At 35.1% G+C, this 14,647-nt stretch overlaps 1 protein-coding gene across 2 annotated transcripts in view; it reads left to right on the forward strand.

Annotated features, from left to right (window-relative positions):
• Window positions 1-14,647, forward strand: part of NSD3 (nuclear receptor binding SET domain protein 3) — a 110,574-nt gene that overhangs the window by 78,896 nt on the left and 17,031 nt on the right. The window contains exons 13-16 of one of the 2 annotated variants that reach the window (XM_042983432.1): window positions 5,813-6,010; window positions 6,769-6,942; window positions 11,019-11,165; window positions 14,461-14,644. In XM_042983432.1, the coding sequence (XP_042839366.1) occupies window positions 5,813-6,010; window positions 6,769-6,942; window positions 11,019-11,165; window positions 14,461-14,644 (703 nt within the window). The remainder of the gene's footprint in view (window positions 1-5,812; window positions 6,011-6,768; window positions 6,943-11,018; window positions 11,166-14,460; window positions 14,645-14,647) is intronic. The other variant, XM_015544220.2, reaches the window with a different exon arrangement.

A 14,647-nucleotide genomic window follows, 5' to 3' on the forward strand; every position in this document is an offset into this window, starting at 1 on the left:
AAAATCACATGAGATGCCATTTCACACTCATTACAATGACCATTATAAAATAAAAGTAAAAAGCAGAAAACAGGTGTTAGCTAGGATATGGAGAAATTGGAACCTTTGTGCACTATCAGCAGTAATGTAACATGGTAGGTATAACCTCTGTGGAAAATAGTATGGCGGTTCCTAAAAAAATTAAACATAGAATTACTGTATGGTTCAGCTATTCCACTGTGGGGTATATACCTGAAAGAACTGAAAATAGAGACTCAAACAGATATTTATACACCCATGTTCACTGCAGCATTATTCACAATAGTCAAAAGGTAGAAATGACCCAAGTGTCCATAGATGAATGAACGAATGGATGGATAATAAAATGTGGTGTGTACATGCAACCATTTTTTTTTAATTTTTTAAATATTTATTTATTTTCGAGAGAGGGAGAGGCAGAACGTGAGCAGGGGAGGGCCAGAGAGAGGGAGACACAGAATCTGAAGTAGGCTCCAGGCTCCGAGCTGTCAGCACAGAGCCCGATGCAGGGCTTGAACTCACCGACCGTGAGATCATGACCTGAACCAAAGTTAGACGCCTAACCAACTGAGCCACCCAGGTGCCCCTATGCAACAGAATATTTTTGAAAATGAGGAAAAAAAGGAAATTAAAAAATGAAATTCTAATACATGGAAATTCTAATTCTATAATATGGATGAACCTTGAGGACATGATTGTGGATGAAATAAGCTAGTCACAAAGGACATATATTGTTTGATTCTACTTTGATGAGTTACCTAGAGTAGTCAAGTTTATAGAGACAGAAAGTAGAGCAGTTGTTACCAAGGTGTTTTTTGTTTTGTTTTGTTTTGTTTTACATTAGTTTTTACCTGAGAGAAGTGGGGAGTTCTTATTTAAATGGATACAGAAGGGTGCCTGAGTGGCTCAGTCAGTTGACTTTGGCTCAGGTCATGCATGATCTCACAGTTTGTGAGTTCGAGTCCCGCATCAGGCTCTCTGCCATCAGTGCAAAGCCTGCTTCAGATCTTCTTTTTCCCCCTCTCTGCCTTTTTGTCACTCGCACGTATGCTCTCTGTCTCAAAAATAAACATTAAAAAATACATAAAAATAAATGGGTACGGAATTTAAGTATGGGATGATGAAAAAGTTCTGGAGATGGATAGTGGTGATGGTTGCAAAATAATGAGTTCTTAATGTCACTGAACTGTACATTTAAAAATGGTTAAAATGGTAGTGGCGCCTGGGTGGCTTAGTTGGTTAAGCGACCGACTTCAGCTCAGGGCATGATCTCGTGGCTTGTGAGTTCAAGCCCCACATCGGGCTCTGTGCGAACAGCTCGGAGCTCAAAGCCTGGAGCCTGCTTTGGATTCTGTGTCTCCTCCTTTCTCTGCCCCTCCCATGCTCATGCTCTGTCTCTCAATAATAAATAAACGTTAAAAAAAAATTAAAAATGGTTAAAATGGTAAATTTTATGTTATATATTTTTAACCACAGTTTAAATAACAATTATTTTTTAATTTTTGATTTATTATATGAAAATTAGTTTGATACCAATTTGTTACCCTTCCAACATAATAGGAGTAAAAAACTCCAAACCATTGTTTAAGTTCATTTAGAAAGTTTTCTTTTGTTTATCAAAAGACAAACATTTGCATGTAAAAAGTATTGCAGGATAGGGGTGCCTGGGTGGCTCAGTTGGTTAAGCATCAGACTTCTGCTCTGGTCATGATCTCACAGTTGCTGAGTTCAAGCTCCGCATCGGGCTCTGTGCTGACAGCTCAGAGCCTGGAGCCTGCTTTGTATTCTGTGTCTCCCTCTCTCTCTGCCCCTACCCCACTCGCGCTCTTTCTCTCAAAAATAAATAAACATTAAAAAAAATTTTTTTAAGTATTACAGGATACATGCCTAATAAATTCTTATACTGTTCTTTTTATTGTTTAAGGCAAATGTGATTTCTGGAAAGAAAGCACTTTCATTTTACCTTGTGATTAAAATGTTTTACCTTATGATTAAAATATGTAACAGTCAAGCTTACTTATTAATTATTCTAAATGAAGACTGTTTCCTACTGAGAAGGGAGAGTATTGGAAGCACTCATATCCTTAGAGCTCTAAGGAGGTTGATAGTTCAGCTCTCTATAACAGTGTTACTAGTTATAGCAATTTTCATTTATATAAGACCTATTTTGATCATTATCCAAGTGAAAGCCTTTTTTTACATAGAGCAATTTATGCAATTAGGCAAAGCTGTAAAATCAAACTTCTTAACCTTTAAAATAATTTCTTTTAATTTTTTAATTTTCTAAAAGTTATTTTTAAAACAATACTGTTGCTTTCATATCTACATACATGTTAAAATATAATTTGAAATTATATAAATGTAACAAGACAACAAAAAGAACCTCACAACCCTGCTGTCCTTTATTTTACAACAAAACCAGTAAAGGAAAAAAAAGCCAACACGTTTGAACATCACAGTTGTAAGTACTAATTTTAAACAATTTTTATAATTCAGCTAATTTGTAAAGGTTAGATACTTCCAAAATAAAATCTAACTCTGTAAAAAAATTGAAACAAAAAAACTATTCCATTTTTGTCTTTCAGATTTTTTATAGCATTGTGAGAAAAATGGGCAAAAGACTTGAAAGTCTGTTTCCAAAACATGATATCCAAATGGCCAGTAAATAATCACTTAAAATTCTATCCATAAAACAGACACAAAATGAAAACTCCTGTCCTAATAAAAGAGGCAGAAGATTAAAGCTAGGCACTTATTCAAACTGTAGAAATTAAGGACAGAGAAAATATTAAAATTACCCACAGAAAAGACCGTTATCTTCAAAGAATAGAACAACAAAAATGTTGTTATACTTTTAGTTCTTTGTTTACAACTAAACATCTTTTTCTGTATCTTTATTCCCTCTCTTGTGAATGATCTGTGTATGTTTTATCCATTTGTGTATTGTGGTGGTAAAGATGTTCTTAGCATTTGTTAGTACTTTAAATTTATTTCTAATTACACAAATAATGTATAAATACTATCTTACGAAAATATAATTATAGCTGAAGCAGCGTGCACGTAACATTTTTCTGTGTGTTGTAACAAAATGTATTAATTTTCTATAACTTGCTTTTTTCACTATCTTGGGACTCTTTATGTCTAAACAGATACATTTTATTTAATTACTACGTAGGGTTCCATAGTAGTATGCATCTATCATAGTTTATTTAACTGTTCTCCTGTTGAAGGATGTTGGAGTTGCTTTCAGTTCTTTGCAGTTACAAACAATGCTTCAGTAAACCTCCTTTTATATATACAAGGCTTCCCTAATATAGATAGCAAAAAGCGGAATTTCTTGGTCACAGAAAATGAATGTATGTTTAATGGATACTGCCACGTAGCCTTCTAAGGGTAGTACCTTTGAACCTAAACTCCTACTAGCAATATGTGAGAGTACCTGTTTCCCATGCCCCATCAATAATTGGTATTATCAAGCTCTTTTTTCTTGATGACTTTTTAAAATATTACTTGGGTTTTAATTAGCATTTATCTGATTACTGGTGAAGTTGAGCATTTTTCCATTTGTTTATTGGCTGTTTGTCTTCCTGCTTTCTGTAAATAGCCTATTTGTATCCTGCCCACATTTATTTATTTATTTATCTATCTAATTATCAATTTATAAGTAAGCCCTACATTCAATGTGCAGCTGAACTCATGACCCCAAGATCAAGAGTCACATGCTCTATCGATTGAGCCAGCCAGGCACCCTTGCCCACTTTTGTACTAAGCTGTTCTGTTTCTGTAGTAATTTATAGTTCTGTATAAATTTTGATTAGTTACCTTTGCTTATATCTTGCATATATTTTCTCCATAGGTGAGCTCTTTTTGTAACAAAACATAATCGTTTATCATCTTCGTTGCATATATTTTTCCACATCTGTCTTGTCCCTTCTTTTTATCCTACTCTATTCTATTCTAATTGACATTATTTCTAACTTTAGATGTTTGGCAGATTGACCAGTGGAACCATCTGAGATTAAATTTTTCTTTGTTGGAAGGTTTTTAATGATAGTTTCAATTTCTTTAATAGTTTGTAGAACTATTCATATTTTCTATTTATTTTTGTGGGAGTGGTGATAATTATGCTTTTCTTTTCTTTTTTTTAATGTTTATTCATTTATTTTGAGAGAGAGCAGGAGTGGTTGAGGAGCAGAGAGAGAGAGAGAGAGAGAGGGAGAGAGAGAATCCCAGTGTGGGGATGTGGGGCTCGATCCCATGAACCACGAGATCATGACCTGAGGTGAAATCAAGAGTCAGTTACTCAACAGACTGAGCCACCCTGCTTTTCTAAGAATCTGTCCATGCATGTAAATTTTCAAATTATTGGCAATTTTTTTAACAGTTATAGGAATTGTAATATTAATTCTGATATTATTGCTTTTTATCTCTTTATTAGTCATTCTTGCCAGAGATATCAGCTTTATTAATCTTTTTCCAAAAACACCCAACTTCTGTTTTTTTTTAATCCTCCCCAATGTATATTAATTTCACTGCATTCTTTTTTATTTATTTTTAATTTACATCCAAGTTGGTTAGCATATAGTGCAACAATGATTTCAGGGGTAGATTCCTTAATGCCCCTTACACATTTAGCCCATCCTCCCTCCCACAAGCCCTCCAGCAACCCTCTGTTTTGTTCTCCATATTTAAGAGTCTCTTCTGTTTTGTCCCCCTCCCTGTTTTTATATTATTTTTGCTTCCCTTCCCTTGTGTTCATCTGTTCTGTGTCTTAAAGTCTTCATATGAGTGAAGTCATATGATATTTGTCTTTTCTCTAATTTTACTTAGCATAATACCTTCTAGTTCCATCCACATAGTTTCAAATGGCAAGATTTCATTCTTTTTGATTGCCAAGTTATACTCCATTGTATATATATACCACATCTTCTTTATCCATTCATCCATCGATGGACATTTTGGGCTCTTTCCATACTTTGGCTATTGTTGATAGTGCTGCTGTAAACATTGGGGTGCATGTGCCCCTTCGAAACAGCATACCTGTATCCCTTGGATAAATACCTAGTAGTGCAGTTGCTGGGTCATAGTATAGTTTTATTTTTAATTTTTTGAGGAACCTCCATACTGTTTTCCAAAGTGGCTGCACCAGTTTGCATTCCCATCACTCCATTCTTAAAGAGTGCTTTCACTGGATATGGAATGCTAGTTTAGTAAAAGTTTTCTTTGAGCCCTTTGAAGATAGCATCCCATTGTTTTCTGGCTTCCATTTTTCCCTTGCTGTCAGCTCTCAGTCTTACTGTTGCTTCTTTGAAAATCATTGTCATTTCTGTGGGTAATTTTAATATTTTCTCTTTGTTCTTGATTTACTACAGTTTGAATGAGATATCTAGTTATAATTTTTCTGTGTTTTGTATTAGGATTATGAGTTTTCATTTTATGTCTGTTTTACATATGGAAACTGTAAGTGCCTAATGGAATCTTCGTTGTCTTTGGTAATTTATTTATTCTGGGTTGGAAAGACCTTCTCACTCCCAGCTCCCATATGTTGAAAAGTTCTGCTCTGGGTTTTCTATGGGTTAATTTTATTGTAGAGTGAGAAAGTGAAGACCTAAATTGTTTTTAGTGCTTTATCTCCAAATTGATTATCAGTTGTTCTAGCCAAAATTATTAAATAACCTTTTAGCTGCTTTTATTTAAAAGGAATATGCTTTATAAATAAATGTTAAAAAATTTTTTAAAGGGATATGCTTTCATCAGATTTTATTTAATTTGTGTTCCTCAACCAATTTTTCAGGACAGCACCCATGTTTTTCATGTAAAGTGTCTGGTACAGATGTGAAGCGTTGCTCTGTTGGTGCTTGTGGGAAATTTTATCATGAAGCCTGTGTTCGCAAATTCCCCACTGCCATCTTTGAATCAAAAGGATTCCGCTGTCCCCAGCACTGTTGCTCTGCCTGTTCCATGGAGAAAGATATCTACAAAGCAAGTAAAGGTAAAATGGAGCTTAAAAGGGGGACAAAGTGTTTTGGGTTTTTTTTTTTTTGTTTTTTTGTTTTAATTTTTTGTAATGTTTATTTATTTTTGAGAGGGAGAAAGAGACAGAGCCATGAGCAGGGGAGGGGCAGAGAGAGAGGGAGACACAGAATCTGAAGCAGGCTCCAGGCTCCCAGCTGTCAGCACAGACCCCGATGCGGGACTTGAACTCGTGAACCATGAGATCATGATCTGAGCCAAAGTTGGATGCTTAACCGACTAGCCACCCAGGTGCCCCGGGTTTTGTTTTTGTTTTTTGTTTTTTTGGTTTTTAAGTACAGCAGCAAATAATAAGCACATTATTATAAAAAGTATATCAGGTATTATCTTTCTGTGTATATATAGATATATACAGCTTTCTGTAGATATAACAGCTCAGTCACGATAGATAGCATGATAGAGATTAGGTTCTAATTGAAATTATGAAAATTCTATATGTTCAAAATTACCCTTGAAAATTTCTTTAACAGGTGACATTAAGACCACCATCTCTCCAGCAGTGGAGCAGACAAGTTTTTCTTTGAGTGATCTCTCAGTGGGCACTGCATTTAGGATCCTGCATAAGGAATGACAGAGCCAAACTCGTGAAAAAAAATATTATCTTACTATAACAGCATCACATGGGACCCAAAAGAGTCCAACTCCAAAAAACTCATTTTATATCCAGCTGATACCTAATTATGTAGATTTTTTTTTTTTTAACTTATCTTTAAACAGGTCGCATGATGAGATGTTTGAGATGTCCAATAGCCTATCACTCTGGAGATGCTTGCATTGCTGCCGGAAGCATATTTGTATCCTCCTACATTCTCATCTGTAGTAATCATTCCAAACGGAGCAGCAGTTCATCCTCTGCCATAAATGTAGGCTTTTGTTTCGTTTGTGCTAGAGGTGAGTGTCAATCCTTTCTCTCCATTTCTTTGAGTTCATTGGCATATTTCCCCACTGAAATGGAGATTCAGTAATACCCCTGAGACATTAACACTTTCAGTAGTCCCTTTTATAACATTAAACATTCCAATTGTTAGAATATTAATTCTTCTATAAATTAAGCTAAAATCTAAATTTTTTAAATAACTTAAAATTACAGATAAGTTCTTAGTGTTCCTGTATGGCGTATCAAAAGATTAATCTATTCCCTTCTGCAAACAATTCTTCTATTGGAAGTAGACTCTTCCCATGTCATATTCTTTAATCCAGAGCTTTCAACTGATTGAGATTTCACTTGGAAGGAGAGATGAGCACATTTAGTTTTTAATTGTTTATGTTGTATTTTATCATGTTTTGGTCTGGCATTGAGGAAGGCCTGATGGGATACAGCCAAGGCAACATATGTGGTGGTGGTAGCTAAGAGCCAGCAATGCAAGCTTTCTTACTTGCCAGCTGTTGGTATTTAAGTATGCCAAGAGCTTGATCAAGTAAAAACAATATTGTGGCCCTGAGGGGGTCAGTGAAGTGGAGTTCACGATAAATATAAAATAGAATTTCTTTAGTTGAATATAGTACAGAGCATTCAGCATTACAGAGTATCTCAGCTGTATTATAATAAAACAATTTTTAGTGTTTAGTAAACATTTTAGAAATTAATATCCCCAAATGCAGTTTGTTTTTTCAAATATAAATGCTAACTTTTCTGAACTTTGAAAGGACTCTGGTATATCGGGCCAATTAGATTATGTTTAGACTGTGCTGAAGATGAAGTGTTTGGTTTGGTTTTGGTGTTACGTGGTTTCATTTTGGTTTTTGCTTTAGGATAATAATTCTTTTAATTTGGTGAAAGCACTGTAAAATATTTTTAAATAGAATTTAGGTAGTGTGACAGATCTTGAGTTGTTTTGGTTTTGTGTCTCTTAAAAAAAAAATAGCCAGAGGAGGTGGGCAGTAAAAGGTTAAATAAATGGCTGTCCTCCTGGTGGCAGCCCATTGTATGTAGGCTTTCAGTTCAGTTTGCCCCAGTGTGTGCTAAATCCCTGGGGCTGTTTGCCCTTACTGGGGAAGCCTTGTGTCTTTATTTAGGGGAGCAATTACAGCTGTATCCTGCTCTGAAACCTGGCTGGTGCGTGGAGGAGGAAGTCTGCAATGTTTTGCATCACGTAGTTAACAAGTGGCAGAAAGGATTCAAATAGTCAAAAGAAATGAAAAGTCACCACTGGTGTCTTTTCCATCTCCCCATCCCTAAGAAAGTAATGATAGTATGGAAATACTGAATTATCAGTTGAATGGCTAGCTTTAGAGGCTTTAAACAGATCAGTGTCAGTGATAGCATGAAGTCTCTGTCACTTTGTAAATATTTTATTCTACCTTGCTAGGCACTTACTGTTACTCACGTTTACAGGGGTGTGTGTGTGTAAGTGTGTATAACTGAGCCAACATTTTAAGTATCAAGTTTATAACTCTCATGCTGGCTTACTTTGGAGTACATTCTGAATCAGTTACCATCAGTATATTAACCAATACTTTCTTTTGCTCTATTTCATTCAATAATTGGGAAACCTTTAAAACAGGTATTTTCAATGTAAGATAGGTAGAAAATGGCCATTGTCAAGGAACCTAGCTTTATAGGGGATTCTACCCATTTTAAGTTTAACTTCAGATGCCTTGATTTAAAAAAAGCTTGAGATAATGGAAATACTGGATCTGTATTTGCATCTTATCAATTTGACAGTTATTCTGAAAGATATACTATATTTATATGCCTGTATAATCAAGATTATTTAATTCCCAAATATTTGAACTAAGAAACTGTGCAGTAAACAAACTTTCATTTTCCTTTTTAGCCTTTTACAGAAACTTATTCAAAATAGATCAGATGGGTGGGAGAGAGGGGAGGGTGGGTGATGGGTATTGAGGAGGGCACCTTTTGGGATGAGCACTGGGTGTTGTATGGAAACCAATTTGACAATAAATTTCATATATTGGAAAAAAAAATAGATCAGATGTTGGGATTTGAGAAGGCTGAAGTCAAAAGTTTTCACAAGTAAATGATATGAGTTCTTTCATCAGTATTTATAGAGGTCTCCTTTTTTAAAAAAAAATGTTTTTAGTGCTTATTTAGAGAGAGAGAGAAAGCTCGCATGGGCAAGAACAGGAGAACAGGAGAAGGGCAGAGACAGAATCCCAAGCAAGGCTCCGCACCATCAGTGGAGAGCCTTATGTGGAGCTCAAACTTAGAAACCTCAAGGTCATGACCTGAGGCCAAATCTGGAGTTAGTATAACCGTATAACCCACTGAGCCACCCAGGCGCCCCAGGTCTCCTTGTTTTTAAAGAGGCCTAAATGTAATAAATTCACACATAAAAGGTTTTAATTGTGTTTGTTTTGGTATTAGAAAGCTTTGTTTTGCTTTTGTTTCTTGCCTTATACAGAGTTTTTCCCTCCTCATGAAGGATTTTTCTCTTAGTTCATGATTATTGGTTGTTTAAAACAATTCAGCTAATTCTTAAGGACTGAAATGTCTAGAAATATTTTTAGAAATGTTTCAAGGTGTAGAGGAACATTGCTCCTTCCCTCCCCTCATGGCACCATAGGAAATGTTCAGTCCTAGCATTTCCTTTCATCTGGGGGGGGGGGTATAAAATAAAAGTTACTTAACGTTCTATGCCTTTCTTTGTGATGGTAATTTATAATGGAGAAGGTAGACTAGGGTTTTCTTTTCATTTTAATAATAATAGCATTTTTTTTTTTTGCATCTGTAAATCAAACTCTACCAGATACCATCTGAATGGTCACAGTTGCCCTAAGAAATTATTTCCCCATTTTATGTAGATGAGAACACTGAAGCCCAGATTCCATAATTTACCTGAAGGTCATAGAAATTGTTAAATAGAGGGACTAGCATTTGTACCTGATCTGTCTCATTTCAAAGCCCATGTTTTTTATACTACCCTGCTTCTCTCTATTAAACATATGAAATTCATTTGACATTATATAACTTTTATTAGAAGATTTTTATACTATTGCCAATTAGCAGTTTTAAGTTCCATTCTGTCCTCCAGATCAGAGGTAGGTCTTGACTCTTTCTCAATGTAGTAGGTAGCACCAAATGAAGATAACACCCATGGCAAAAATAAATGGTAACCCTTTTAAAAACAAAACTCTTGACTCTTCTCAAAATGATCTCTATAAAACGGCTGTCATGATCCTTATTGCAAAGTCCTCAGATCATTATAAACTGTCTAGTAACCAAACAGAGCAATGTTCCCTGGTCTCACACTCACCTAGGTTAAGAGTGGCCTATAGTGAACTCAACAAGAGGAAGAGGATAGGAGGGTGTCACAGGTGGGTTAGAGGAGATCTGTTTCCTTCCAAACAGGATAGCTGGGTTAGTAGATCAAAAGAACTATCTTATAAACCCTTAGGTTGGTAATTACTTTATGTCATGGCAGGGGGAAAAAATGTAAATGGTTTGCATTACCTTAGTGAAGTTCAACAAGTCCTGGCTCCTTTAAAATCATGTTATCATACTGATAGAGAACAGCTTCATTATCTGGCAGAAAAAGATATGACTAGAGAAGAAGAGAGACTCAATTCTGCCTTTCAGTGTTAGTTGATACATTGAAGGTAGATCAGTGTTTCTACTATGTTATGTAAATAACTCTTACTTGCTATTAAGTGATATGTCATTTTGTTCTTTGGATTGTCATCACAGTATTTCTAAATATTAAGGAGTGTAGCTTTGTGTATCATAGCAGGTTTTAAGTGTGACATCAACTGCAGTTTACATCTTCAAATTAATTTGTGGTTTTCTTCTGGGTGTGTAGGTTTTTACAGGATAAGAAACCGAGTAGCTCAAACTCCCTTTAACAACTCTGGCAAGCCTTTTCTGTCAGTTTTTTCTTTTTCTTCATATTCTCATTTTCCCCCCAACTTTTAGCACAGCTACATAATAGGTGTTGGTTTATTTTTTACCCTCATGGAATCATGGGTAGTTTCATTGCAGCTCATCTCTTTCTGTTTGTTTCGTATAGGGCTGATAGTTCAGGACCATTCAGACCCCATGTTCAGTTCATATGCCTATAAGTCCCACTACCTACTGAATGAATCAAATCGTGCAGAGTTGATGAAATTACCTATGATTCCTTCTTCGTCAGCTTCCAAAAAGAAATGTGAGAAAGGTAATAATCAAAATAGTTTATCTCTTGCTTTTTATTTTTGCATTTCCTTTTTTTTTTCTCTTTAAATGAAGGGGGGAAATGTATGCCTGTCAAGCACTATCTGTTGCTTTTGGTAAATTCTACCTTGGTGGTTGTGACTGTGTCTTCATATGGCTGCAACATTATTAAAAAGGGCTTAAAATAATTCCATTATTGCAAATTCTTACTTCTCGTTGAATAAATTCTCACACATTCCATCTATCTGTGGGTTATTAAAATTGAAAGACTGAGTAGGATTTTGCTTAATATAGAAAGATTCTAAGGCTCTTTCTCTTCTGCCTGATGGAGAACTACCATTCATGTTAGAATAGAATAGATGTGATGTAAATTATCATGAACTTTCAACTAAAAAACCAGGATAGGTTATTAAAAGAGGGAAGCCAAGATATTGGTACTTAAAATTTTGATTTTAGGCTACATTTTGTCCTTTTGTTTCCTAAATGTTTTTGTTAAGATGCTATGAAAACTAGTTGCCCTTCTCTTAGGAGACTTTGGTGGGCAGCTGGGGTAATTTATCCCAAATACTCGATATTGAAAGGCAGCCCAGCTCAACTGAAGAATTACTTATGGATAATTTATCCACAGAGAATCAAGAACTAAATGTATATTTATATTCTCCCTAATAATTTAATCTATAAAAGCAAATCTTATATTTAACTTTACATAGCCTGCTTGTAAAAAAGGAAAAAGTAGTTTAACAGTACTATATTATTTTGGGAGGTCTTATCCCAGAGGGTAAAATGAATAACCTTGAAGGTAAAGGCCTTTTCCTGTATACATTCCCATTATGATCGGGGAGCCAAGTTCAGAATCTTTAAAGGAAATTTGATTCATACCTAAAATACTAGGTATATTTGAAATAGGTTTTTTTTCCCCCATTCTTTATGTTGCCTGCTTGATGATGTATCTTTGCTCTTTGTCAGACATCTGAAGTGGCAACCCAAGACTAAAAAATATGTAATTAAGCAGGTTGATTAGAACCTATGGAGAAGTAGGTTGGAGAGAGTATTGGCTTGCTCGTTTGTTTGTTTGTTTTTACATTGAAGTCAGAGTATGTCACCTTACTGGTGATACCATCTACTTCTGAAACAAACATGGACGTAGGTCTGGCTAACTCCATAATGCAATAAAATTACCCGAGGCATTCATTTTAGGAAATGCCTTATTTCCTACAGGCGCTTTTATAAAATTAGATTAATTCAATTGTTTCTTACTTTGTTTTTGGTACTCAGTATTGACCTTGACATGAATTGAAATTATTTTGAGCCCTCTGTTTGCTTAGCTTGAACCACATCTTCTTCTTGCATCCTAAAGCAGTTTTCTTGCATAGCACCAAGGTGGATTGTTCATATTTTCATTTTTCTTGTGTATTTTTTGTCAAAAAATCGTGATGATTTTCACTGACGATTCTGGGTCTGTATTTCCTCTGAAATAACACTTAAAATTGAGGACTATTCCATAATGTTAAAAATGGCCAGCCTGACTTTTCCACATCAGCTCTAATGATCACATGTCCCCTAAAGCTGTTTGCAAAGTCTGCTCTCCCTATTGGTAATTCCTTTCTGATGGAGAAATCAGTTATCTCATTTTTATTTTAAACTTACCAAACCCCCTACCTAGGCTAAGAGCACTCAGGCAGCTAATCTGTAGGTTGGAGAATTGGAGCAATTAATCCACATTGAGATCTGCAGACAAAGGAAAAAATCTTAATGACTGAAGTAAAAGCTTTTAAGCAGAGGAAATATAGTAATTTATTTCATCACTGATTGTATATAGATTTTCTTTTTGTTTTTATGTTAATCAGTTAGAAGTTTGAAAGTCTACAGGAAGAAAAGATTTTCTGGAAAATTGATAGCAAACCCTCAAAAGGTTAGAGCGTGTGATTTCATAAAGTTGTGTAGAGGGCTCTTAACCTTTTGCTTATGAGATATTAAACCTCAGTACAATCAGGTTATGGGCCTGATTTTCCAACACAATTTTTTTTTTTTTTTTTGCAGTAAATGTCTTTATTATATTTCATCTTCAGTGGTTAACATCCTTCTCTGTCACTTGTTGAAATACCTTTTAGAAATACCTAATCTCCCCCCAAATCTCTTTTATATTTTTGCATTAAAAAATATCCTTTTGTTTTGTTTGCTGTACTTGTCTTGGTCTTAATCCAGAGATCATTTTGTGTATTTCAAAGGAGAGGATTTTGCCAGGGAACCTGGAGAGGGATCTCCTTGTGTGTGGTACTTATTCCACAGTGACATTTACTTAGTTTTATGCTATAAAGCAGTGGTTCTCAATGTGAAGTCAGAAAAACTTATATAAACAATTTTTTAACTATGTTTAATATTTCAGAAAATCTAACAGAATCACACATTTGCACAAAATAAGGCTGCATACATTTCTTTATATTTGGCTATGATTTGAACAACTTAATGTGATAGTTTTGTTATTGGAATCAGAAGCTCTGATTGGCAGTTACAGATTTCTTTGGTTAATAAAAACAGGAGAAATTGTTACCTTTTAACAGGGGTTTTGATTCTGTTTTTTTGGTTTAGGATTGGTTTTTTTGTTTGTTTGTTTCGGGGGTTTATTGGTTGATAAAATGTTTGGAAACATGGGTCCCTGAAGAAGAGAAAGGAGATCCTTGGCGATGAAAAAGTTGCAAACCACTGCTGTATAGCCTGTTTTTGACTTTCTTTATTTTTGCTGGAAAGTTAAATGATAATGTAATCACCAATTTGAGAAAGTTCGATCCTTTGCTTTTTTGCATTTTTTTATGGAAATAAAAAACTACTGGTCAACCTATTGGTTATTTTCATTCTTGCTAATTTTATTATAAAGGGATTTAGTTAACTATGGCACTGGATTAAAATACAAGATGACCATTGCATGCTTTCTTAGCTCTCAAGGAGAAAAGAAAGTAAGTTGTTACATATTTCTTTGAAAATCTGCTCTCAAATCTACTCAAAGATTCCATGCATCTGTTAAGAGTTTTAGCTGCATGCTAAGCGGATACCTCAATTGCCCACATTACTGTAAAGACTACAGTAATGGTTTTCATACCACTCAAAAGTTTTGAGTTTCTGGCCCCTGGAGCCCTGAAAAGGGACTGAAGTAGCTAAACCTGTTCATTTGTTTTCTATTTTAATCCATCACTATAGAGCTGACTCAATCCCTTTATTTTCCCCCAATTTGAGTCAAATATGATGCACTTAAAAGATAACTTTCTCTTTTCTCTTTCTTTTTCTCTTTCCTCTCTTCTTAGTTATTAAGACTGTTTATTTGTTTCAAGGTGGAAGATTGCTCTGCTGTGAATCGTGCCCGGCTTCCTTCCACCCAGAATGCCTGAGCATAGAAATGCCAGAAGGCTGCTGGAATTGTAATGACTGTAAAGCTGGCAAGAAACTACATTACAAGCAGATTGTTTGGGTCAAATTGGGAAATTACAGGCA

Source organism: Panthera tigris, chromosome B1, assembly GCF_018350195.1.
Source record: "Panthera tigris isolate Pti1 chromosome B1, P.tigris_Pti1_mat1.1, whole genome shotgun sequence".
NCBI lineage: Eukaryota > Metazoa > Chordata > Mammalia > Carnivora > Felidae > Panthera > Panthera tigris.